Source organism: Lepisosteus platostomus, chromosome 20, assembly GCF_059453375.1.
Source record: "Lepisosteus platostomus isolate fLepPlt1 chromosome 20, fLepPlt1.hap1, whole genome shotgun sequence".
Lineage (NCBI taxonomy): Eukaryota > Metazoa > Chordata > Actinopteri > Semionotiformes > Lepisosteidae > Lepisosteus > Lepisosteus platostomus.
In genome coordinates, this window is record NC_142630.1 from 6,508,481 (window position 1) to 6,534,984 (window position 26,504).

The 26,504-nt window shown below is 44.6% G+C and overlaps 1 protein-coding gene across 1 annotated transcript in view; it reads right to left on the reverse strand.

Moving 5' to 3' along the window:
• Window positions 1-2,214: 2,214 nt before the first annotated feature.
• slc7a5 (solute carrier family 7 member 5) overlaps window positions 2,215-26,504 on the reverse strand; it is a 31,883-nt gene continuing 7,593 nt past the window's right edge. Inside the window, exons 3-10 of the mRNA XM_088614519.1 lie at window positions 13,547-13,652; window positions 12,829-12,873; window positions 11,825-11,948; window positions 11,135-11,238; window positions 10,378-10,474; window positions 9,250-9,399; window positions 8,409-8,586; window positions 2,215-7,359 (exon numbers count right to left, since the gene is read on the reverse strand). Of these exons, the coding sequence (XP_088470645.1) occupies window positions 7,304-7,359; window positions 8,409-8,586; window positions 9,250-9,399; window positions 10,378-10,474; window positions 11,135-11,238; window positions 11,825-11,948; window positions 12,829-12,873; window positions 13,547-13,652 (860 nt within the window). The 3' untranslated portion in view covers window positions 2,215-7,303. The remainder of the gene's footprint in view (window positions 7,360-8,408; window positions 8,587-9,249; window positions 9,400-10,377; window positions 10,475-11,134; window positions 11,239-11,824; window positions 11,949-12,828; window positions 12,874-13,546; window positions 13,653-26,504) is intronic.

Below are 26,504 nucleotides of genomic sequence, written 5' to 3' on the forward strand. Positions count from 1 at the left end.
AAGCAGATGAAGCAACATGCGTGAGTGAAAAACCTACAGGCATCCCTTTACACAGAGAGTTGTGTGGGTCAGGAACAACCAGGCCAGCCACACTGCAGGAACTGACTAAGTGGAAATGTTGAAGAAATCACTAAGTGCATAACCAAGCGTCTAGAAACAAAATGAGAATGGTAGGATCTCCACTTTTCCACTTGTCTTGAGTAATAATAATAATAATAATTGCTTACACTTATATAGCGCTTTTCTGGACACTCCACTCAAAGCGCTTTACAGGTAATGGGGACTCCCCTCCACCACCACCAATGTGCAGCATCCACCTGGATGATGCGACGGCAGCCATAGTGCGCCAGAACGCTCACCACACATCAGCTATCAGTGGGGAGGAGAGCAGAGTAATGTAGCCAATTCATAGAGGGGGATTATTAGAAGGCCATGATCAGTAAGGGCCAATTGGAAATTTGGCCAGGACACCGGGGTTACACCCCTACTCTTTTCGAGAAGCGCCCTGGGATTTTTAATGACCACAGAGAGTCAGGACCTCGGTTTTACGTCTCATCCGAAGGACGGCGCCTGTTTTACAGTATAGTGTCCCCATCACTATACTGGGGCATTAGGACCCACATGGACCGCAGGGTGAGCGCCCCCCGCTGGCCCCACTAACACCTCTTCCAGCAGCAACCTTAGTTTTTCCCAGGAGGTCTCCCATCCAGGTACTGACCAGGCTCACACCTGCTTAGCTTCACTTCAGGGAGTACAGTTCCTTTGGGGTTTTTTTGTGGACTGAGTGTAGCCCAATATTCCTAGAAACCCTGCAGGACTCTGCTTCCTTTTGAGAGCGGCATGTCATCCCTCTAGCATGATTTCGGAGCAGAGCCGAGCCTCAGGAGCAGTGTGTGCAATCAGCTCTCTGCTCATGTGACCTGCTTAGCGAAGTCGGGATAATGCTAATCATGTGCACAGTAGGTTATTAGCTCATTGTGAAATGTAGCACTTGGCTAGGGTGACTTCTCATTTAACAGCTGTACTTTTTCAAGATAAACATCTACCCCAAAAAATACCACTTGAAAGCCATCAACAGCATGTAGTAAATAAAATGGCAGCATTTTCAGGAGGAATGCCAACTGAAGAGGAATGATACCAGAAAAGCTCTTTTCAGCAACACATGCCAGTCCATGGTTCATTCGGAACAACTGCATTTATACACCAGAACTTTCTGAGCTCGTCTGTGAACCAGTTACATACAGGTGGTTCTCCGCCATGGTGCTGGAGGAATGCAGTCAACTTGTTTTCATTCCAGGAGAGCTCTCAATGTCCAGTATTAAAGACTTGATTGACCTGCTTACCAATTCTTTCCTTCTGGCTACATTTCAAGCAATCCAACTGAATGAGGGCAACTTACAAATTACAAAATGTCACTGAGCCTTCAAATGACTGAAAGCGAATTTACAAATACGTCTCAAATAGAAAACTGAAAATAATTAGCTTGTGATTAAGAATTTGGCAGGAGCAACATCCAGCAGGGAGAGCTCCCCTAGGACCAGGGCTAGGAAGAACTGGTCTATACCAGTATAAAACCTAATAAACCAAATGCAATGAGCTGCAAGCTGAACTGTGCTGCAGAAAACAGCATGGGCAGTCAGAGGAAGCAGAACACGGGCTCACAGTGCCATTCACAGAACCTGACTAAAGTAGACCAAGCAGAAGCATGAAGTGAAGAGCCTGCAGTGGGAGAGAGGTCAAGGGTGCATGTGATCAGATCAGTGGTAGTGGGTGGTATTGAGCTGAGCTGCTCCCGTGGAAGAAAAAGATATCCGGATATCAGCTGAAGCCACGACACATTTTACTAGACCCCACCTACTACACTGTCTCTTCCAGCAAGCAGCACACTTAGCACAGAAACCTGGCCACAAAGTGCCTCCTATGTGTCTGGTATCTGCCGTCAGCAATGTCAGGTTTCAGGTTCATCTTCGATGATCTTTTGCTGCACAAAATAATGGTTATGAAAATAAATGGGTAAATCCCTTTCGATAAGAGAGTGAAGTGTTGCAGATGTCCTCACAGAGCCCCATTTGAGTTTGCCTGCATACACCCTTGCAGTGCATAAGCAGTATTTGCAGCACACAATATGAGAGCTTCAAACCGGAACACACAAGGGAGGGAGGACAGTAAGAAAAGGGAGACGAGCTTTTTCTTAACACAACCAACACTGAGCAATGCAGATGTAGACTATTTTTTATTCCACAAAAAAGAAAATCAGCAGTTCAAAGACATTTTTCTAACAAAAGGCAATAAAAAGCTATTACAAATCTGTTCATTTTTTCCTATACAGCTTTGAGCTCAGAGTACAGGTACAAAGCAAAGACTTACACGACACACGTACTGTGGTGAAAACTCAGGGATAAGGTGTGGGATTCTGAAGGATGCCGACAGGCAGGAGTAAAATAAAAAGACATGAACACAACAGTAATGGCAGAATACCCTGAATCTGATGCAGGAAGCTCGTCTCCAGTAACCTGCATTGCAAGATTACACTGGTTTTCCCATGATGATAATATCATGAATTACTATGATTGTATGGGCTCAGAAGAGTTCTACGCCCTGGTTCTGCCTGTAGTGCGTCAGCATGAAGATCCTCTAAGAGATTAATCCCCACATCTCTTATTTAGATGAAACGCAGCACAAGGATGAGTGGTTATGGAGCAGTAGTGCCCTTTCAGGGGGTATGTATGGGGACAATAGTCCCAGCAGCCCAAACACTCACTTGATTTGAAGTTCTTGGCCCCCTACAAAAACATGCTCCACTTTTGTTCCCCCCCCCAAAAGCAACTAAAACATTAAAAGGCACAAATCTAGTGGAACAGAGTTTTGGAAAACATTTAGCTGCAGTTTACTCTGCATTAGGAAAAAAAACTGGGGCCCATTTGGTACAGGAGCAAAACGTTTTGAAAGTCACCCAGGGTCAGAAAACCCAACTCATCTTTGCATATTAGACAGCTGCACACAACGATATGGGCCAAACGTTTGTTTTTCCCACTGTCAAAACCAGTAAAATACACATCACAGCCAGAGCAATGTTAATACAGTGGCTTGTATGCTTGATAAAGAGCAGCAACATATACACAGCAGTCCATAGCCCTGCACTGTGAAAATGCTCTAGTTTAGCTTTCTTGAGTGGGTCAGTTGTAACATTTACAATACATGAATTACATGTGTATGCAAAACAGTTAAACAAAAGTCAAGATTTTGTCACGGAGTTCCTCTGTACATGCAAACAGCTTTACAAATGAACATGGAACAGCCTCTGGGTTATTTGTAACAGAATTCCCTTCCCATTACTGGACTGTCGCTCCTGATCGTAGGTTCCACACTAGAGGCAGTGGAGCAGCAGTTACTGCTATCTCAGAACACACACCTCCCATATCTCAAAATGCTAGGAACCTGCTACCCCTACACAACACTAGGCTGGGCAGAAACACTGCAACCCAGAGGGAAACTAATTAAAAATGTAAGCAACAAACACTAAATGAAAAATAAAGGGTACAAAATTCACAACCCTACAGTGATCGGAGTGCTTTAATACATGCTTGTATCAGCTGTATCCACAAGCAGTCACTAAAATAAATAAATGTGTCTACAATACAATTTAACTTAAACATAAATTAATAATACACACAAATCTAGATTAGTCACTCTGTAGAACTATTAAACATAAAAATGAAACCTTAACAACAGCTAGTGGAATGGTCATATCTACACTGCAGATAAATACACACATTCTTTTTTCGGACATCAAATTTGAAAGACATCTGTTTCACATGAACTGTGGAGCTAACACTTTCTAACAGGAAAACCACAAATGATCATCTAATTTCATTTAGAAAATGAAAACAATTTTAGAAAACAGAATGTGTGTACAATAAATTCCTTCAGACTTTTTTTATAATGGAAACCTTCATCAGTTCAATGCAGACGCATCACACAGACTGACAGAAATCACAGAAATCTCCACATTATTTTTTACAGCAGTAACAGCCACACAAAAACACTTATTCCACCCACATCCACTCTTTGCTCATTCCAGGACCCTTTCCCCAAATCCTAATTAAATATTCCTCAACTTCCATGTGAGGAAAAGAGTTTTGACCTTTTCAGTCCACAGGTAACCAGTTGCAGAAGTTCCAGGAAATAGGGGTGTAAAAATGGTACAAAATCTCAAGCGTTCAGAGTTCAGACCCCAGCGTTCATACCCTGTTTGACCAGCTTAGCATAAAAACAGACTTTACCAAAAAAATCACAGCCATAAGCAATAGCAAGAAGAACATGGAATAAACCAAAGCAACTGGAATTGTAGATCAAAACACACAGTGACTAAGTCATAACGGAACAATCACGTGTCTCCCAAAGTCAAGCAGCTGCTTTACAGCAAAAAGCTGCATAAAACTCCATTTGCATGGTGCTGCCTGTACTTTTACACTGTGAATCTATCATACTGGGAGGCACACGTTTCAGGTGGCCTATCACCATCCTGCTGCACTGCAACACCGGTCTGAACACTGACAGCTTCTATACACCATTCACTGCTTTTTTCTAAGTACTATACAGGAGGTCCCCCCAGCAACGTGGGCACAAAGAGCATCTGAGTTTTGAAAATCCAGGCATTGAACACTGGGTTACAATGAGAAAGAAATGAAATTACAATTCACACACTTCTATTTAAAAATATGTGATCTGAAAATATCCTGACAGCGATGCTCAAGTCCCAAAGTCAGCAGGAATGTCAGAAGGACACTGCCCAGAAAGACATAACTCAGGATTATACAGTATATAACATTAAGTGTAACGTGAATATAATGTTAAACTGGGAAGTGAAGTGTAACATTAGGGATAACAATTTTAAAAGCTCAGTAATATTACATTATGTGTGTATACTAATATGTACAAGTATATGCTACATATTATTTTAAAACCTTGCATAGCAACCATGTGGGAATACAGCATTTGAAAACATCTTAGTTTAAAACAATACACAGTCAAAACGGGTGATGCTCTGAAGTCAAGAGTGCCATATATAAATGCATTTAAACTCTGATTTGAGTAAAATCCTCATGGGCTGTTCTTTTAGGAACAGCAATACTAGGAATAAAAGGATATTTATAAAGAGCTTTTGTGAAAGGCAGCATATTTTTTATGGGTTTCTATATACACAGCAGAAGGCACGAAAAACTGCTGCCCTTACTCACAAAGATCCAGAGATCTTTTAAAGAAACGCTTCAATGTTCAATGAGGAGACACAGCGAATCTGGGAGATTTTGGGTCCCTTGTAGCTACACTACAGTACTTCAACCTCCTGGGCAGCCACGAGAAGCTGTCAGGAACTCTGATCCTGGGGCCCTCAATTCAACAGGTTTAGTGTCACCATCGCTTCCCAAAGACTTGGGACACGTCTCACAGTCAGGAGAAGTCAGGAGAGAGCAAGCTCAGTCTTTGAGAAAGGCTGCTTGGGACACAAACCTGAATGAAGTACTTCATACCGTGTCTGCGTATTCTGTCAAACGGGGATTGTGAAACAGTGCTGTAAGGCTGACCTATGAATCCTGCAGGACAAGAACTTCTCGTTCTCTTCCCCTTTGAGAGGTCTAGTGGCAGACTGCAAACAATGGGGGAGTGTTGAATCTAAAACCACCGGTTAAGAGAACAGGTTTTAAAATTCTCATAGGGTCTTGACATTCAGCTGCAGAGCCGCCACTGTGTTAATTGCACAGCTCTTCTGCCGTTTGGTCGGGTTTGCCTCACATTATGCAAGATATCATTAGCAAACTGGAAGTTACACAGTCCATCGTCTTGTTCCTGGGCATAAAAATAAGATGAACTCATAGTGCTGTTTTTCTACCACCTGATGCTCTAATTTCGAAAACGGGGGACTTTGCTCCAATCAGCACCATTAAAAAAATAAACAACTAGATGATCAGACTGACAGTCTTTCACAGTCTCACAGTAGTTCCCTCAGGGGAGGCCAGTTCCTGCTCTGACAGCTCCACAGGTCAGCAGCACTGCCAGACATATCAGAAAATGGCCTCATGTGGTCTTTACACAGACAATCTGACTGAATGATGTAACATTGAATGGCTTTTTCCAAATCAGCGCTTAGAGAACTGACGTGGAAAAGACAGCAAACCCATTTTTTGACGCTGCAACAGCTGCATAGGTTAGCTGTACTAAAAAGGAAATGTTTTATAGATTGTGTGTTTTTTCTTCACAATTGTAAATGTTTTCAAATGCACCTTTACAGAGAACTGCAATCCAGCACCAGAAGAACCCTTAGTGTCAACCTACAACACAAGAACACAGAAGAGAGACAAGAGGTCCGCACGGGTAGTCAGTGAAGCCTCACTGAAACAGTGGCAGCAGGGCAGAAGCAAGACCGCCTGGGTCCACCGACGTCTGTCGTTAGTCGGACATCTGTTTGAGACGATTTCCAAGTTCTTCAAAACTGCACCCTGGAAGACGACATGTCAGAAATTTCCCAAGGAAGCTGACATGCCCACATAAATATCCATGCTCTTTTGCAGGGTTAACCATTTAACTTTTATGGTTCAGGTCCATACATCGAGGTAACCTGATAACACACTGGCCAAATTTCCCCTATGCAAGACTGCGTGGTGGGAGCTGGGAGCTGCCTGTGTCCGTTGCTAGGTCCAGTGTTGCCATGGAAATTATGGGGTCACCATATGTCCAGGTGTGTGGGTACCACCGGCAGATGGTTAAGACAAGTCTCAGAATATTTTGTCCCTCTCCCTTGAGAGAGTATCTGGAAACTTTGAGCCTGGGCTGCAGACAGAAGCATGTGGGAGGGAGTGCTTTTTTTTTTTGTCGAGAAAAACACACAGGCCCTAAGGGAGAAAGGACGATGGTGTGCAAAAAGCTGTGGAAACAGTTTAACTCCTAAAAAAATAAAGTTACAAAAAAGTACTGTTGACTGACCATATTGAAAATATCAGGAACATTTGCATATATACATACAGTATATACACAGGTAATATATGTATATATGCATATTCCCAAGTTAGAATTGTTATCCCCAATGCTGTCCAATTGTAATTACCCACCCAGAAACACTATTCTTGTGCCCCACAGCTCAGGGACAGCAGCGCTGGGCTGGAGAGTGTCCAACTCCAGGTCAGGGGAAGTGGTTCTGATCTCTCCCACTCTAGGCCTGTTCCAGTGTTTCCTTTGAGATGGCGTGTGGGAGAACGGTTAGTAGCGAGTCCATTGTGCGCTTAGCAAAGCGGAGGGAGAAACCTGCTCATGATTGCTGGGGCACAACTTCCAGAACCTTCTGGAAGAAGACGGTCGAGGAAACTGCAGGAAGGAAACACACAGACAGGGCAATGAATGTTTTGCACAATCCGCCACTGAAAAAGTCAAGTTTGACTGCCTTCGCGTTGGCCATTTAAAGACCGCGGAAAGCGTGATAGAGTTTGTGCTGGAATTGGTCACACACAGAACTTCACAATCTGAAACAAGAATGTTTGAACGTATTTAACTCGATAAAAACTGTTGATTTCCCGCTTTTCTCACAAGCCTGACAACATGCACCAGAAGGCAGCTACCGCAGCGTGATCAGCAAGCAAAGACGCAGAGTATTGCAATACAAACAACACCTGTTTTGGGGTTCACTCGGACTCAGGAACAGCCTTGTACTGTCTGGCTTGTTAGTTCAACTGAGGTTGTGCTTTTAGCCTTGAAAGCAGTTCAACCCAGAGGAATAACTCAGTCTATGTTCCTGCCTGGACTACACCGCTTTTCCTTTCCCAACATGGAATCGCCAGTCCTTTAAGCCCGGCTACCACCTCCGTACCGCTTGGAGAGAATAAAACCCAGGTATCGGAGGCAATCGCTTATTTGACGTGCTGCCAGCTTGGCGGTGCCTTCGGAGAGAGCAGCTGCAGGCTGAAGGAGCAGCGCCCTTCTCTCTGACTTCAGTGCAGGGCAGGTCAAGCACATCACACATAAGCTGACAGCCAGCCTTGCTCGACTCACACCAATACAACTGCATCACCACCTTGTGAATCCCGGTAACAGTCAGCCCCTGACATGGCCCAGACTTGCGATTACATTTTGAATACAAAAACAGAACCAATTCCTGAGGATGACTGTATGCAACAGGCAATACTCCTCAAACGGAGCACTACGTGAGCCCATGATGGCCAATCTGCATCCTTTGGAGTATCCTGGAGATCCCAGAAATGCCGGGTTCTGCTCACGACACACTTGTTGGAATAGGTGATCTAGGGCTTTGCACAACGCATGCCCCCTCTTTCCAAGAGTTTTACCAACTGACATAACATCTAAGCACCAGCCTGACTCTAAGGCAAGAGCTTCTCCCCGATGTCGTGGACAGTACTTACAGATGACCTGCAGAACCCATTTGGGCTTGTTGACCCACCACACCCCAAAGTAGTACACAGGAACCCCGGAGAGGATGATGACGAATCCGATGCCACATTCCACTGGTGTCTTCCAGATGGAGACCACGATGAGGAAGACGCAGGCCAGGACGAAGCTGATTGGCAGCAGGATATTCACCTGGGACAGGAGACAGAGCACCTCAGTTCATGTTCTCTATTGGAGCCAGAATTGTAGAGCCACTGACACCCCCAACAATAGGTTGAATGAAAAAATATTTTCCTTTGCTTTTCCCTACACACATTGGACCCCCGCCATATTCTATAATTCTGCTCTAGACCACAAAGTTTTGGGGAACCCCTATAATAATATTTATTTCAAATTGAATTTATTAATTCACTATTTAATTGAAAAGCCCATCCTCAGCTGCCAGCTTCCTGCACAGACTGTATAAACTGGACTGTCCAGTCTGGCATCCGTGTTGCGGAAGTCTGTATGTCCCTAATCAGACTATAAAACATTTTGCTTTGTTGCAGCAGGAGTCTCTGAAGAGCTTGTGGGAAAATATCTGGTCCCACTGAGTTGACAGATGTCTGTCTCAAGAATGCTTATTCCTGGTAAGAACAAAGTTTTTCACTTATGCACTGGTGCACAAACCACAGCACACTATTGTCACACAGACTCCAAATGGACGCGAACAGGCACAGCATGATCCTGCTTGGCAGCTTCTAATGTCTCGTAAGATGTGGACACTTGTCAGGCCTGAGGCTGGAAGTGCCTCCCAACAGTGTCTGAGACCGCGAGGGCGGAGTGCGAACTATGACCACAGCTGCAGCCTCTCACCTTAATGGGCCGGTCCAGCTCGGGCTTCTTGTAGCGCAGCCACATCATGCCGATGATGGCCAGGGCGATGCACAGCCAGTTGAAGAAGCTGAAGAAGTTGATGACGGAGAAGATGTCATTGGAGAAGGCATAGAGGAGTGTCATGAGGCACTGCAAAGAGAACACACGTTTTTAGCTTCGGGTGCTTAAGCAGGAGAACAAGACAAGCAGGACCAGTCCACCCTAGTGCAGAGGTTGCACCTACAATTATAAATATTTGTTTTCTAAGTAGCAAGGCACAGATATTCCAACACCTACATAACAAAGACCTTGCACACCATGCAGCAATGAAATCTGGTGAACATGCCAACGCCAGTGGGTTCCCTAATAATAGTAACAAAACATGAATAGACACTGTACTTGGACGTACGTAAATATGTCATTAATATCGGTATCAAGACACCAGAGGGAAAAAAAAAAGGAAATTTGCATGTATGTATCTGACCGTAAAAAGTAAACCACACTGCACATATCTACAATAAAACGGTCACAAGGAAGGAGTGCAGATATTTTAAAAAGCACCCTTGAGCCATTTTGAATAAGAACAAACCCCGGTTATGCGGCTTAGTGAAATCCACAAAAAGCATTCAAGTCGCTGATGTGGTTTTAAAACAAGGCAGGCAAGTTCATCCGTTAACTTGGAACAAACACTTTTTCACTGGTTCAATCACTTCAAAGCTCACCATGGGACTGCACAAAGTCACAGTGGAGAAAGTTAAACCACAGTTTCAGAAAACTACACACAATTAAGAATATCCTAGAATAGCATTATACTGTAGGAACTAGATAAAATAAGACTTGGGCTTCTTGTAGTCATGATTTTTTTATCTTCAAGGACCTTCCTACTACTGTATCCCTCATTTTACCTGGTCAGCTCAGAATATATTTCTGACTTTCAGAGTGAATTTCAAAAGCTTCAAAAGGCATCTCCATCCCCAAAATGATCAAATATACTTCATCCTCAAGGTGCACCTTGCAGATAAATAAAAACTATTCTGAATGCTCACTTGATAGGATAGAAGAGTCTCTAGAGAGCAACAGGGCTGAACGAGCGCTGGAGACAAGCCAGAGAGGCGAGACTGTACGTACCGTGAAGATCAAGGAGGGCAAAGGTGTGAGCAGGCTGGGGTGGATCATGGACAGGAGGCTGGGCAGGTGGCCCTCACGGGATCCCACGAAGAAGAGCCTGAAATCCACAAGGACACAAGGCTCATCAGGCCAGGAGCACAGTAGGGGACCCCAACATCAGGAGCCCCACCCTGCACAGTGCCTAGCCTGATTCACCCCCAAGCCCTGTGGCACAGCTCGGAGCACTCGGAGGTTCTGAAGTGGAGTGGGCTCCTACAAACACCTGCTTGTTTTTAGCAATCCAAATAAAAATGTGCTGGTTCCCCTATCTTCGGCCACTGTCTGATGAGCTGTTCAGGTGGAGCTGCAATATGAGCTGAGGGTGAGTAACCTGGCCTTCCTCAAGTGACACTGCGACAAACATCTTTAGCTGATGATCTGGCAGAAATCTGTATTTTTAAGAAACCTGGCACAGACAAAAGCAAAAATGCACAAGACACAGATGCTCAGAGCTGATCAAGGGCTCTTGACTCGGAGTCTGAAGAAAACAGACTCCTCAGCTTTAGATCAGAATGTAGCGTAACTCTGTGAAGCTCCGGCTCGGTTTTCAACAAGCCAGAATCCCCGCACATAAACCAGGACATTGACTACATTTAGATTAAAAAACCCACTTAATTCAAATGGACAGCCTAAGAAAGTTAAATCTGTACAAAACAGGGGACAGCAGATGTTCACCAGATTTGCTAGCTCCCTGCCCTCTCCTCACTGATGCTCTTACCTGGAGGAGGTGAAGAGAGACCCATTTACTGATCCGAAACAGGACAGGCCCACAAACACGGGGATGATCCAAGCCATTACCCCTAGGTGGTGGTTTCCAAAATCCTGAAGAGACAGTGACAATTTTTTAAAAAATGCAATTAATGCAGCAAAATACCTTAGAGCAGAAAACTGGACAGGATGCACTGAATTACGAGATCAATTCTGCACTGAACCTCCTTGAGCCTTGAGGCTGAGCATTTGAGTTCATTCCTGAGAACTTCTTGTATTTGCAACAGACACTTCTTCACAGCGGGCAGCATGATGGCGCAGTGGTTAGCATTGGAGCCCTGCATTCAATTCCTGGAGTGCCGTCTGCATGGAGTTTGTATGCTCTCCCTGAGTTTGTGTGGGTTTCCTCCAGGTGATCAGGTGATCTAAGCTAATTAGCATCTGGGCCCTGCTGTCTGGGTGTGCTGTGTAATGGACAGGCTTCCCATACCAGGGGGGGTCCTTGCTTGCCAGGATCAACGCTGGCTCCCCCGAGTTCCTATTGTTTGGATAAAACCGTTGGAAGAGAGGTGGATGGATGGATTTATCCATAGTTTTCATAAAAGAGAACCGAGTTCGGCATGTGTGTTTCGCTCCACCGAAAACCGAGCGCTAACTCTCAGCCTCAGGCTGCTCTCCTCCGTGGACAGAGGTCACTCACCACGGCAACAGCCTTGGAGCTGAGCATGGACTCGGGGCTGAGGGTGGTGAAGTAGGCCAGGTTGGTCAGGACGTACACGACGGTCACAATGGGCAGGGAGATGATGATGGCGCGAGGAAGGTTTCTGGGGGGAAACACAGGGAATCAACCCCTTCCGGAAAGACAAAGCAAACGCTAGAAATTTACACTGCTTACAAAACTGTCAACTTTACTTTTTCCTTGAAAGGCCTGGAATGTAGTGACATGGCTATTGAGCATAAACATTGTTACACAAATGAATGTTTTTCATGGCACAAGATAACACAGCTATGATCTGCCTCCAATTCTGAAAGATTGCTATTTAAAGAGTTTATACATTTAACCAAAACCACTGTAATTTCTTCTAAAGAAATGCAACAATTTGAAGCCATCCGCCTTTCCCAGTTTAATGAACCATCTGGAGGCAGTTCTGTGCAAAGCTGAGATGTGAAAAATGCTCAGAGGTTCCTTTCCCCATGATCTGATGTTCGGGGGCCTGTCATCTGTTTCAGCATAACTAGCGAGCCACTAACGAGCCCGGGGAGACCACAGGCTGCTGTCTGGGCAGGAACGAAAAGCCAGACAGCAGCAATGACTAGATGCCTGGTGGCCTCCGCATTCCTTTCAAGCAATGCCATGGCCATGTGAGCAATTCTGAAGAACATCTTCAAGACGTCTTCTTCTGAAATGTGCAGTAACCAACACACCTTGAAAGATGATTTAAAGTCCATGTTTCACTGGCACTATGAAGAATTAAATCTCTATGGCCATGCAAAAGATTTAGACACCCAGGTGGTCAGCTGTGACCAGCATACTGTACAAGCGCCTGCGGGGGTCATAAAACAGGCCGGGGCAGGCTCCAGAGAGTCCAGCACTCAGCCTGTCATTAGTCAGGGGTCAGAATATTTGGGAAGAACATGAATCAACTTCTGAACACAACAGCTCTGCAATTCCTTTGGGAAAGTGAAACAAAGAAGACAACTTACTTGAAAGGTTCGATCATTTCTTCCGTGACAAAATTCAGATAATTCCTAAAAAAAGAACAAAAATATTTTGTTTCTCTTTGTTTTCTTACGAGATCCCACAGTAGCGAGCATGTCGTTTTGGACAATTTCAATAGTTAAGAAAAAATATCTTCTTAAAAGTGTTACCTAATGTGTGAAGAGCCTAGTATTGTCAGAACCCAAAAGATCCAATTACTTTTATGTCTTGTTTCCCACCAATTCCTTTTTGTAAATCTGAATTTTGTTCACTTTTTATATGCGATACTAATTTAACTTTTGAGGAAAATGTTTTTCTGACAACAGTCAAGAGATTTTTCACTAATTCAGAAAATTCTATTTCTTAATAGTTTTTATAATGATTATTAATCATTACTTCTTGAGGTCCCTGTTTGGTTTATCCAAACACAGCCTACAGTCTTTTTATAGTTTGTGAAAAAGATGCATATGAGTTTGTCTACAAGCTAAATATTTTTCAACGTGTTAAAAGACCATGATATCTGTCATCCGAATTGTTATTCCTTTATAGGACAGAAAAGAAAAAACTTAGGAAGTAAAAAAAAAAAGTGCACTGAGGATTTATGAGCTCACCATGAAAAGAGATGTCTCTTTGCCAGCAGTTCTATCCCTTTTTACGATGCATTAAATAGCTAAGCCTGGTTAAACACAGGAACTGCAACCAGAGCTCCAAAGTGTGCCTTACCAGCCTCCATACGCAAACAAGCCACTGTACAGGGCCAGTCCAATTTTCCCAAAATCAGCATTGCTGCCTTTGAAGGAATTTTCTGGCAGGAGATTCTCAATGTCACCTGTGGGGAGAAGAGGAAGAAAAAACAGAAAGAACAAAGCTGAATGACAACCCTGGCCGATGAGGAGAGCAACGAGGATGCAGGCGTCAAACGGGCGATCTTTCGCAGTGGGGGGGCGTACCACGACGCCCTTGCCTCGTGCTCACCACCTTGAGCCAGCACGTGGTCCGTGACGGAACGGACCACACAGAGCTGACGCCTTGAGCCAGCACCGTTCGAAAACTGCGTGAACTGTGTGAACGCCCTCCCTGACCAGGCCCAGAAAAGCAGCCAACCCTACTTCCTGCTTTCATTGCGCTGGCTGTGTGCTTAAGCCAGAATCCAGTGCGGAGTTCTGGTGGGCAAGGCGAGTCCACACTCGCATCCCTCTCGCATCAAGGGCTCCTCAGATAGAGGTACTAAGCAGCTATTTCCAGGACAGCACAGGCATGCACTACCTGACTGCCATCCAGCCACACAAAATACTTTTAATATTTTGTGTGGCTGATATAAATTCATTATGAATGAATAAAGCTTTCATGCCGTACATCTGCCCTGGGCACTGGGTTATGTTCCAGATGAAAGTGCATATGTGTCTAGTTTTGTGGTTAGTCACATTTTTATCTTATCTCTGCGTGTAAGGCTGCTGATGTCGGCATGGTAGTAATCTATATCCGGAGTAATAATGGTTTTCCCCCCTGACTAAGCAGCCCAGCCTAAGGATTCATAAGTTGGCCAAAACTGCCAACTCAGCTGCCCCCCGCCCCCTCCAAGCCACACCAGTCCCTCCCTTCACACAGTTCTCACAACGAGCTCATTAGGTAACAAGCACATGCCTCAGTCAAATGGGAGAAAGTTGGATTACTCCTTATGACTGCAGAAGACACGCCAGGAATGCGTTTACCTTCCAGGCACCAGGCTGGTGAAACAAACCGCCTCTCAGAACAAACTCCACGCTCGGTCACATGAGTTTGAGAGCAGGGCCAGTGGCACTGCCCAGCACCACTCTCCGCGGACGCAGGAGCCTGCAAAGCCTGGGACGGATTGGAGCCTAGACTGGTACGAGCATGTGAGCAGAGAGAGGCTCATTCCAGGCTTAGACACCAGCCAAAATTAATCCAGAATGCTTTCTTTTAAATGCTGTTCTTATCTGCTTTGTAACTTTCTACCTGCATAATACTAATTCCTTACACTTAATTATACTTTTCTTGACACTCCACTCAAAGTTCTTTTAGCTAAAGGGGAATCCCACTACCACCACCAATGTGTAGCTGCCACCTGGATGATGCAATGGCAGCTAAAGCCAGTATGGGGAGGAGAACAGTGCAATGAAGCTTACTTCTAAAACTATGCAGAGCTACAGCATCATAAATTAGTCAATAATAATCGAGCTATAGGCACTGATGGTAATGCCTGTGATTATGCACAGTTCTATATCTTCATACGCACACAGACATAAGAGCTGACACTACTGCTTAAATTGGTTCACTTGACGATGATTACCACTTTGTAGGATTAATGAGTGTGCAATAAATGCGGCTGAGAACGATTTCTCACAGTGATAACCTGGCCTAGAGACTTGGGCCAGTGTAGCACAGGAATGCAAAGCTCTGAATGAGCCAGCATCACGCTTAACAAATCAGACGATTAGCTTTTTAAACTTCATGCACAAGAAGTTCTAACATCTGCGCTTGTCTGTAAAAAACGATATCTACACATTTTCAGTGTTTTTTTTTTGTCTCAAGGTCACATCACCCACAAATAAAATGAATTCTAAAGAGATCTGAAGCACAATGAGAAAAAGAGGATTTTCTCACAAACTGGTGACCTCGCAGCAGCTGCACTGTTCAAAACCAGCAGTTGGTGATGGATGCTTTGGGGGATAAACTGTGCAAGAACCGACTGTACCCATGTGACTGTCTGCAGTCTGGACCCTTGTAATCCCCCCCAGAGACAGCATCATATGACACCCACTGACGAGCTGCTCACTGGGTGCAGCAGACTCTCCACTTTCTCTAGACCAACCCATCGCTGGTAAACTGCTGAGTTTAACATTCAAAAACGCGTTTTAAGAAAAGGATTCTAACTGTACTCTCTGCACACAGATATACAGGATTTGCAGCTCATTTGATTTATAAATAGCGTCATTTTATTATGACAAATTTTAAAAATATTCTTTGCTTGAAAATAAAATTGGGTTCTGTAAAAAACACAACCTCCGCTCCGGTTACAGAATAATCTGAGTGCTAGCCACATCTGTCCTTGAAGTGTAACACTTTTATCTTGAAAAGATAAAGCACTGTGTGCACTGTATTCCTCAGGCAGCACACAAACAGCCTTGTTCTCTTGCAGATTAGCTCCTCGTGCCGACAGCACTAAACTGAGCGCAGATCGGCAGGGCTTCTGGGAAGAGTCACAGTGGCTCCTGTGTGCAGGGTTAGGAGTGCTGTCACCTGCATCTCATTTGTACTACATTATAGAGAATAATAATTAGCCGCTACACAATAACTTGACAGGACTTCACGAGAGGGGGGTGAAAACTGGAAAATTGGCACTATCAACGGGCTCCACTGGAAGTCCTATCTGAAGGAGTGTCTAGGGAGTAACATGCCCAGGGAGCTCTTTTACATGCCCAGGGGGGCAGCAGGAGAGCCAGCCTCAAGCCAGAAGTCAGTTTCTGCAATTTTCTGCTGCACAGTTCAGAGTTTAATGATGGCATGCTAATACACATTCTGTGGTACTGAAGATAACATATACACAGAACTGGGATGAGAAACATCCCTGAAAGAAACATGAGAGCACCAATACTACACTCTAAATGGGAATAAGGTACCATTAAATAGGTATTAAATACTTGGATGTAATCATACATATACTACTAACCCGACATTCAGCGCAACACTGATTAAGCAACAACATTACAGCGTCCTGAGCTCATGGTTGTGGATTTGTCCCAGAAAAGCACAGCAGGTAGAATGTCCACAAATTAATAACCAAGTATTAAAAGAAGAAATATGGCACAACAGAACAGGGGGCTGAAAAAGACAATATGAATGATAGAGGCCTTGTTTATGTGCCTATTAAACTGAATATCTAGGTTAACCTTTCACCCTTGAAAATATTAATTAAACCTAATTGCTGTGGGAATAGCGTGCATCGTCACAGGGCCAGAATTTTAATTGACACAGCAACACAAAAGCATCTGAGCTGTGGAAGAAAGCCCCAGAGGATTGTTTTCTAAAACGACAGACAGAAATCCAGGGGCAGCCTGATCTGCTGGCTCTAAGGAAAGGCCAGTCTCAATTTCAAAAGGGAACAAGCTTTTGTTTAACAAAGGACTGCTCTGCTTCAGCCTATGATGTGGATTAAACCGCAAAAATGTCATTAAAAATTTAAAACTGATTAAATCTGTATTGCTCTCAGAAGTAGATATGGTGTTAAACAGGCCACAAAAAACCTAGCACCACATACTGGTTTGCTACGAAACAAGTGTGTGAATAGATCAGACTCAATCCTGTGGACAACACCAACGATCACCTGCAGGAAAATACTGTACACTATTCACCCACAAGGCTGTGCTCTTCACACTACAACACAGAAGTCACATGACAGCACCACTACTATACACTGCATCTTCACAATGGCCTGAGATTATCTGCTTAACAACTGAATTAGAGACCAGATGGCCATCAAAGAGACACACACACAGCCTACAGTATAAATTACTGATTGCATAAAGTGCGTAACTAAATAAAGGCAAGTGCTCTTCAGAGAAAAATGGTATAATGACAAACTGGCTTGGGAGTCCAGCTCCTAAGAGCCATGGTTATGGGAAGAGAAAAGGCCCCCAGGTCTGCTGATCATGTAATGAAATTGCATTGCCTGGGCTTCACCAGTGATCAGCCCTTGTAAGAAAACATGCCTAAGTCTGTCTGCATTGAATAAATATATTTATATTATTAACAAATGAAATCTGTATTCACAAGTGACTCTGGATGCATACAAATTCCATTATATAATTCCACTACTACAGTTGCAGTTGCTTTATTGCATTTTTAATACACCTCCCCCTTTATCAGTGTGTTAAAGACCGGATGGATTAATACATTTATTAAGAAATCCATCAATTGGACAGCCTTTCACACACTGTGGAGAGAAAGCAGGGTAACTTCCCGAGACTCCCTAGTGAAAGGAAGGACATAATGCAGCTTCTTAGCACGATCAGCACACTGCAGTGACATCAGCAGTCTGGAGTGGAAAACCTCCAGCAGCACAGGCCTCCTGCAAGTTTTCGGTTTCATTAATTAAAAAAAAAACCCTCAAAACTCGAAAAGCATCAGCTAATAAATTCCGGCTGGGCACCTATCCTGCTGAGAGATTCTCTCTGACGTTAAACCTCTGGAAGGTGTCGAGGCAAGTGCTCCATTACTCCATGAAACATGGAGCAGAGCGGCTCCTTTCAACTTTCATTTCCATTTCAATTACGGCTACAGCACTCCTGCTGCCTAATCCTCTAAGCCCCCCGGGCTCCTGGCTTTAGGATTCCTGTCCCGGGCAGTGCAGCGGGCACGAGGCTGGCACAGGCAGGTCTGGGCACCCCCTCCCCACCCTGCGGCCCCGCTTGCTGAAACAGGCCCAGCCCTCGCACCCCGTGAGACCCCCCTAATCAAGGGAAGGTCAGACAGAATTCGCACATGCCAGGCAGGAAGCACAGCGGAGCTAATCCAGTGCGGCATGGAATAATTTCATGCCACTCTGGATTGGACTAACAAACTGCGGAGAAGGGAGGATGTGGGTGTGGGGTGATGTGATGAGGTGATTCCTTGGAAAACGACAATTTTTTTTGTAGACGTTCTTCTCAACGGGTCCTTCTAGAAATGGGTTTACAGCCCCACTCTCACGAATAGTAGCAGGGGATCTGCACTGACCCAGCTTTTAGGACCCTAGTTTATGACACCTCCTACGGCACAAAGTCTCCAGTCACCATACAGGTTTAGGAAATTCTTTCCCAGAGGCAACACTGCCACCAATTTCTCCACTAATACCCCTTCCAATCACAATCTGCTCTTTCTAAAGAACTCTCCTTTCCCAGTACTTGCCTTGCTTAGCTTTTCACACCCAGAACTGGTCAACACCGTCTTTGGTGAAACGTCCCCTGCACGACCATCTGGTCTGCTGCAAAAACTGTTCCACACATGGCAGGCATCATGCTACCAAAACTCCTGGTTTACCTGCAATGCACTCACACTGTCAGGACAAGTAGGCAGACATGTCTGGAAGAATCCCTTCAGAGTAGTAGAGAGAAAATTGCCTCGTGGCACCTAAAGGACAGTTTTTTGGCACCAGAGATGAACTATGCAATGCAAAACAATAGATACCTTTCACTGCTGTAGCAATAGACATCACAGTGGGTAGAGGGGTAAATGAGGAGTCTTGATACTCTATATAAAGGCATCCTGAAGCTTTGCCAAACACGCCAGTGAAACACAATACTGAGGGACAGACAGAAAGCTCACAGCCTCACTGCTGAGCGTTTCCAGGGAGTTTGTAAACTAGAAAAACAAAAGCTCAAATGTTTTGGAATTATGATGCAGAGGTCCACTGTTCACTACGTTAATCACATTTCATATGTGGACGAACAACTGCATGCTTGCCCTTGGCGACTCCAGGCGATCTGCTGTTTGGGTTACCAAACGAGCACGACAGGTTTCAATTCAGTTCAAGAAATTCATCCATTTTCTAACCACTTTATCCAAGACAGAGCTGCAGAGGATAGGAACGGAATTCAGAAAATACAGAAATACAGCACTGCTGGGCTTTTTAGTGGAAAAAATGCTGAAATAAATAACTCAACGTGAAGGAAAAAGCATTATGCCCCCTAAATACTGTATATAGACTACATTCATTTCAAAATAGACAAAATGATAAATCGGCTACTCCTTTTGTTGACAAAATTAAAATCCTGTTTATTAAAATTCTTGCTTTATGATTAACATGCCCATGTTTATACAATGACTTTTTTCATGCTTGTGGGGACAAAATGCAATTTTCGGAAAGTATTTCATGCTCAATTTGTGGCTGAAATGCAGCAGAACACAAACGCCGCCTCTCGGTTTCACATCGGCTTTTTTTTTTCCTCTGGAGAACAAAAAGAAACTCCATGTCGAAGAAAGAACGGAGAGCCCTCCTGTTCGGGTACAGGATGTGGAAGCGATTTCTCATCGCGATACGAAAACAGCTCTCCGAGAAACCTCAGAGAATAGTGCTCACTAAGAAACGAAAACCTAAACTGCTCACGAATGTGACACAAGGTCCAAACACCAGTTCTGTGTCAGAAGCCGCACTGTGTGGCCTACTTAGCAGCCAGGTCAGCTTCCTTTCCAATCCAAGACTGACTGGGACGGCAGGATATCGATCTGACCTCATTCGCAAAGGATCCTTTTTCTTTTGGGTGCAGAAGAACAATTCTTCCCAGTTGCGCACTTTCACAGCTTGTGTATGAACTAAAACGCGCTTAATGCACAGAAAAGTGGCGATTGTTCAATTGTAAATGTAGTCTGATGTCATGGAAGGAACAGAACAGAACCCTGCTCAGAGTTTGTTGGTGAAGGGCTGCAACACTGTGAGCGAGAGGGAATTTAGTCAAGAATGATTTCTAAGAACAAACACTGTGCAGCGAACACCTAGCCTGGTGATGTGGTCATTAATGATGTGGCCAAGCTCCTCCTTATGAGGAATACAACAATACAGCAAGACACCCACAAAACAATCCCAGCTTCCCAACTGCGGAGAGATCTGAAGACACAAAGTCGAGAAAGTCACCTTCTGAAACTGCCAAACCAAGATCAGAAAATGTTACTAGAGATGATGCATTTTACATTTTGTATTTGTTGGGTGCATCCTAAACATGGGAAGCCATTCAGTGCTGGAGGCTGCTGAAAGAATACTTTTATACTCTGCAGACTGTCACTTTATCGACTATTACTGAGCACGATCGGCTGACTCTAGAAAGGTTGTAAATATGCCCTGGCTGAGATCTGCAGACCCCCACAGCACAGAGGCACCGTGAGGCTAACTGAGTGAGGAGGGAGAAAGGCAGGAGCTGGGAACTCCAAAGTTACAGCTACATCACAGGAAACATTAAAGCTACATACATGTAGAAACATTAAAGCACACAGTGCTGTAAAGCACATGTGTAGCACATGGCCGGAGCTCCAGGGTCTGAAGACTGATGAGTCACAGAACTCTCAGGACTACCGGATGTCAGGAATGGTGAACTGGGATGTGCAATGGCAGAACAGCACCAAGCCACATACAGCACTGAGGGGGGAAGTACTGCCCGAGCTCGGCACAGAGCAGCCTGCCATCACAAGAAATCTGCACACTGAGCGTTCTGCAAAAACAGAGCTCTGATAGTGCAGGGGCTTGTCACAAAACCCTTGCCACTCTTTTCAACAGCAGTACGTGAACGCATACTCTCCGGAGATCCAGATATGAGCAGCCCTGGCCTCTGCGGTAAAGGGCAGCCCCTTGCATTTTTCTCCGCCCCCAGCGAGGGAAGACGAACAACACGAAAGGGGCTTAGCCTTTTCAAACAAGGAGAGCCGGGGAGCGTCGGCTCAGGGGCTCTTTTCATCGACCCCAGTTGCGTTAATTCCCTGGCTTTGTTAGCGTGCTTATTTTATGAATATGTCTGTTATTTCTCCAATGGCTGCCGTCAGCAAAACCCACCCGGGGCCAGTGGACACAGAGGCGAGGGGTTGTGAGAAAGCTGAACCTTCACATCCTGTAACCCCTGAGTTAGCAAGATTACTACAAACACTTTGGAGTTTGTGATTCTCTCAGACAATGGGGCTCTCAGTGATCACTATGGTCCTTTTTCCACTACAGTAAGTTCCCAACAATGGGCTGAGGCCCTGAGATGCCGAGAGACTCTTTAATCCACAAGGCCTAGAAACCGGGGTCTCCCACGTGACTCAAAAACAGAAACGCACAAGCAAACGCACAAAGAGGAGAAGGAGGACAGATGCCAGTTCACACAGGTCAAGCCAAACCTCTCCGGCCCACTCTTTTCCAGACGCAGCAAGGCCAGAACGATGACAACGTGTGAGCAGCGCTCTCACAGTCGTTAGTGCTTCATGCACTTTCCAAACTCAAACAACTGCTCTTCCACCAGACAGGTCCCAACCTGAATGTAACCCTCCTGGAACATTCATGACATTCAGGCCTTACTGTAAGACTACAGCACCTGCATGTTCTGACAACGTTGGACACCGCTTACAAAGAAATGCACAGCCTACTGTCGGGACAGGACAGCCTTCATGACAGACTACACAAGTGCCAAATTAATCTGTGAACTGCCTCCAGGATTCCTGAATTAATCAGCTAATAGCATCTAAACAAGCTAGATGGGCTGAAGAGCCTATTTTTGTTCTGTAATCTTTCTTGTCGTCTCTGAATTTTACAGTAGCCACTTGTCAATCCTGGGTAAGTACTACATCCTAAGGCTCAAAAGAAAAAGGCTCTAGGAAAAAGTCTCGTCTCGAAGGACGATTTCCTTCCTAATTTGCAGCAGCGGAATATCCATCACAAACCTCTTCTGGAATACAACAATTGACTCTGCATTCCTATAAATCCTGCGTGCTGCCGTACAAGAATATAACGAGCGATTCTGCAGAGCTAGTGCTTTCCCCTGGCTCCGAGATCCCCATGTGAGGTACTGAGGAGCTCAATGGGAAATTACTCCACAGCTCCTGGCGCGGACTTGTACCAGCTCATCTCACGCTCAGGGATGGCCCGTCACATGGCTGGCAGGTGGCAGTGTCTGCAGTAGCAGCAAAACACTGCCCACGTTGATGGCAAGGAGCCAATCAGACCTGCATTTCCCGGTTTTTAATTAACAGACCACGGTGTTTTCATGTTCGTGTTTGGCATCGCCAAATGAGTAATTGTTTCTTTCTCCTTTATAACCGCAAAGTGCTTTTATTTGCTATAAAAAAAACAAATAAGATTCATCCCCAATGCTGCGTGTCAAATTTCAATGTTCACCACCAACAGCAAAGCAGATGAAAAGTGTCAGATCGTGCATGATCGGGGTCAGCACGCCACACACAATACCTGCCCACACCGGACAAGTCCATTCTGATCAAATTAGGTCAGGTGTCTACTCATTGTGCAGTGAGGAAGTAATTACTGCCCAATTACCACACCATCCCAGATGCATGATGGGCGCAGCACATTGTTAGCGCACCTATTCGGTTGACAGGAAGGAACATGTGCAAAGGTGATCCGGTGAAACAAGAATAAAACAGGCAGTCTGCTTTATTTCATTCCCAAGAAAAACTGCTCCACAAAAGGATCTTACCTGGGTCTCTTCCTGGTTTTGCAAGCCAACTCGTATTTGAAAGAATCCAGATCAGATTAAACAGAGAAGAGACTGTACTGTTTAAATAAATAATCAAGCTTTGCATGCTTGAAGGCTCTCCTATTTAAACAATTTCTAGAACTGAGACAGTACATTAAACTAAACTAAAACTGGGTGAAAATCTTAGTCTCCTGACTATGGGGCAGGGTGAACTTGTGTCTCAATCATTGTGATGAAATATCCTAAAGATTTTTTTTTTAAGACAAACTCAAAAACTGTTGCTCCAGAGCTTTACTTTAACTCCTTTTTAAAAAAAAAACAGTGATTCTTTCTCACAGCTGCACCACACTATTCAAAATGACTTATATACATCAAAGGTGTGATTGGTGCTATTGGTGTAGCTCTCCAGTATTCTGCATCTTCATGCCTGTAAGAACTGCTTTTGGCTAATCGGATCTGAACACACACAGCTGTTTCACAGTGATTATTTTGGTTGAACTCAACAAATGGTCTCCAAATAGGAGATATTTACAAGATAACAAGACAAAACTATTTTATAAAACACACTACAAATGTGTGTGACACACATGATCCACGGAAAATTCCAGAACATGACTGGTTTATTTTTCCCCCTTCCAGATAATTGTCTCCAATTTCAGCATTAGGACATTTCCCTAAAGCACATCTCAACTGTACTGTGAAGTTCTGTGGGTACTGATTGACATTAGAGGAACTCTCCTAATTTATCCAGATTATCTCACTGGTAATCCTTTTAAACTCCTTCTATTTGGAGTAAAGCTTCACTGTTAGTCTAAGACTGGGCGCAACCCACATTCAGAGTTGCATCATTGCCAGAGACAAGAAATACAAGAACGTTGGTTGGACGTTGTTTCCAGGAACATCAATAAGATCCGAGCCAAGTGCGCCGAGATCTCAAATCGTAACCAAGTTGAAGTTTATATGTTAAAATATCTAAGAACATTAACGCTGTTCCACTTAAAAGTTACTTTTAAAGCCACAACTACAGTAACAATAACATTTCTGTCTTCTGCTGTTGCCGTTTAGACCAGAAATTTTCACTGTTCATGTTCACGAGCTGTCTTGAGTATAAATTGCATTGCACGGGGGCAATGAATATTAACTAAACTGATTCAGTGGCCGAAGTGTGACCAGTTACTGATTTGCTATGTCCCACAGAAGCTCAACCTTGCTTTATGATTGACATCTCTTCAGCGGCACAGTCATCCAATGGCATTCTGCACTGCCTGCTCTCAGCATGGGCCTGCCAGCTACAGTGCTAACCTCTTGTCACTGTTGTCGACCTCGGGAACCAGACCGGCTACAGCTCTGTGCCTGAGCAGGCAGCATGACTGAAAAACATTCAGAACAAGTCATCTGCCTTTTAAAGCTTATCTGGATCTGTGACCCACATACAGAAAGTGGGCCAAGCAATCAATGTGCGCAGTTCCACTTTCTGCTACAGTGCCCGGTCTGCATGCTATTTTCTTTTCCAGTTGTGTGACATTCGTGGTTTCAAGTTTCCTGGTCCATCAGCTGTAGGTGGCAGGCTGTTGAGCATGTCTAGACTGACCCAGGCAGGTCAGTGCCAAATACACATTCATCTGTGGTTTATCACAGTGATTCGTAATATTTTTTCCTGCTGTTCTCAACATAATTTAATGGGGTTTCCACCCCAGATTGCAGCAGCTTCTCTGAACGTTTTTTCTCTTCGTACAAATCACTTCTGTAAATGACGTGACAGTAATAGTTTTTTCATTCAAACAAAAACTTGCTTATGTTCACAGGGCTTCACACCTATTCTTCTGAGCTCCGATGTTTATTGAGTGGATCTAACTGAAGTCAATATCTTTGAGATCCTTTTAGGGCAACACTCTGCCTGATCAGGTTCACTAGATGACTGGCTCTCTACCCCCAGTCTAATGATTACCAAGACTCCAGTATAGGGAAGGACTGGGATATGGACACCATTGAAGAACCATGTCTAATCACAGGCACATCTCTAGCAGCCAACCCTGCAAAACAAAAAAAGCTCAAAAGACATCTCAAACCATTGTTCCAGGAAGTGTTACAGAGGAAACAATTAAGTGGTGAAATTGTTGTAAAGTTGTAAAACCGCTTACAAAGTAGTTTCAATTTAATGATGCAATCAACCAAGTCAAGGAAGATCTTTGCAAAAGTGACACGAGATGAGAGCTCAGGCAACCGCAGACATCTCACAGGTTTAATGTTTCCACCACTAGGTGGCTGCAAGACCTTCGAATCAGCAGGTGCTGAGACTCTGAGCACTGCGATGCTCAGGCATCTCACTTGCATTTAAAAATCAGAATGTCATTCTTTTCACAGGGACATCAGAGCTCCAGTCAGCCCTAATCCAACTGCTGACAACATCTTAAGATCACAAAATGGGGGCTCCATCATTCATATAAAAAGAGCAATGTTTTACTCCCTCTTGACCTTTGAGAGGATTGCTTTTAAAGGCACTCTGTAAAAGCAATGTTATTATTGTATTATTCTTATTAATGCATTTTAACCAAGAATGACAGCAATTCTAATTTTGCCAGATTTTAAAAGCCGTCCCATTTGGAAGCCAGCAGCCCCTTGTGTGACTGACCAGGCCCCGGCCGTGTGGCCTCAAGGTGGGCCCTGAATGTGCGGCATTCTCTCCCGTCGCTGCTCAAGAACCCAGTCGGGAAAACAACCGCAAATTCCACATTTAGGAAGAAGTACTCTGCGCTCATGTAGCACGCAGAAGTGATTAGGGCTCATGGGTAATTTGAAGAATTTCACGGATTTCAGCTTCTAAGGTGGGCAATGCTGTTGTATCCTTAAACAAGACCCCCCTCCTTGAGTGCTGCAGCCCACCCAAGAGGCTAATCAAGGATCTCAGCGCATCGCAGATGAGGCAGCCTGTCTTAACCTCATCAGGCGAGCCTGTGCTTTTCATGTTCCCCATGGCTGCTCGTCCACCGTCACTGGTGCTGAAGAGGTTAACAGAGGGGAGGAAGCAGAGGGACGAGGCGAAGGGCAACGCAGGAAACCCAGAACAGCTGATCTGAGCCCTGGGCATTCTTTCTTCTCTTCTGCAAATTCAATTCCGGACGGCAATGCTGGTGAGCGGGAGGTTAGGCTGCTCTGATCACAGCCTTTTCCGGTTCCAGAAAGCTGAAACAACAGACCCGCGCTCCGATCTTGCACTGCTTCGCACGGGATGGTCAGCTCGGAGGCTTGGAGGGCGACACCTGCCGATCTTGGGCAGGACGTGGATTTAAGAAAAGAACCAATACTTTAAGGTGCAGGTACACACTCTATGCTAATCACAGCCTCCCATGAATAAACACTAATAATTGCTGGTGAATACACTGTGTATTTACTGGCCATGAAAGACAACCTCTGCCTGAAGTATTCAAAGTGCAATACGAATCACAAACACAGGCTGTACTGTTAGGTTTTTCCCCCGAGTTGCCAATGTTTTCTGCCACATGAGTCCA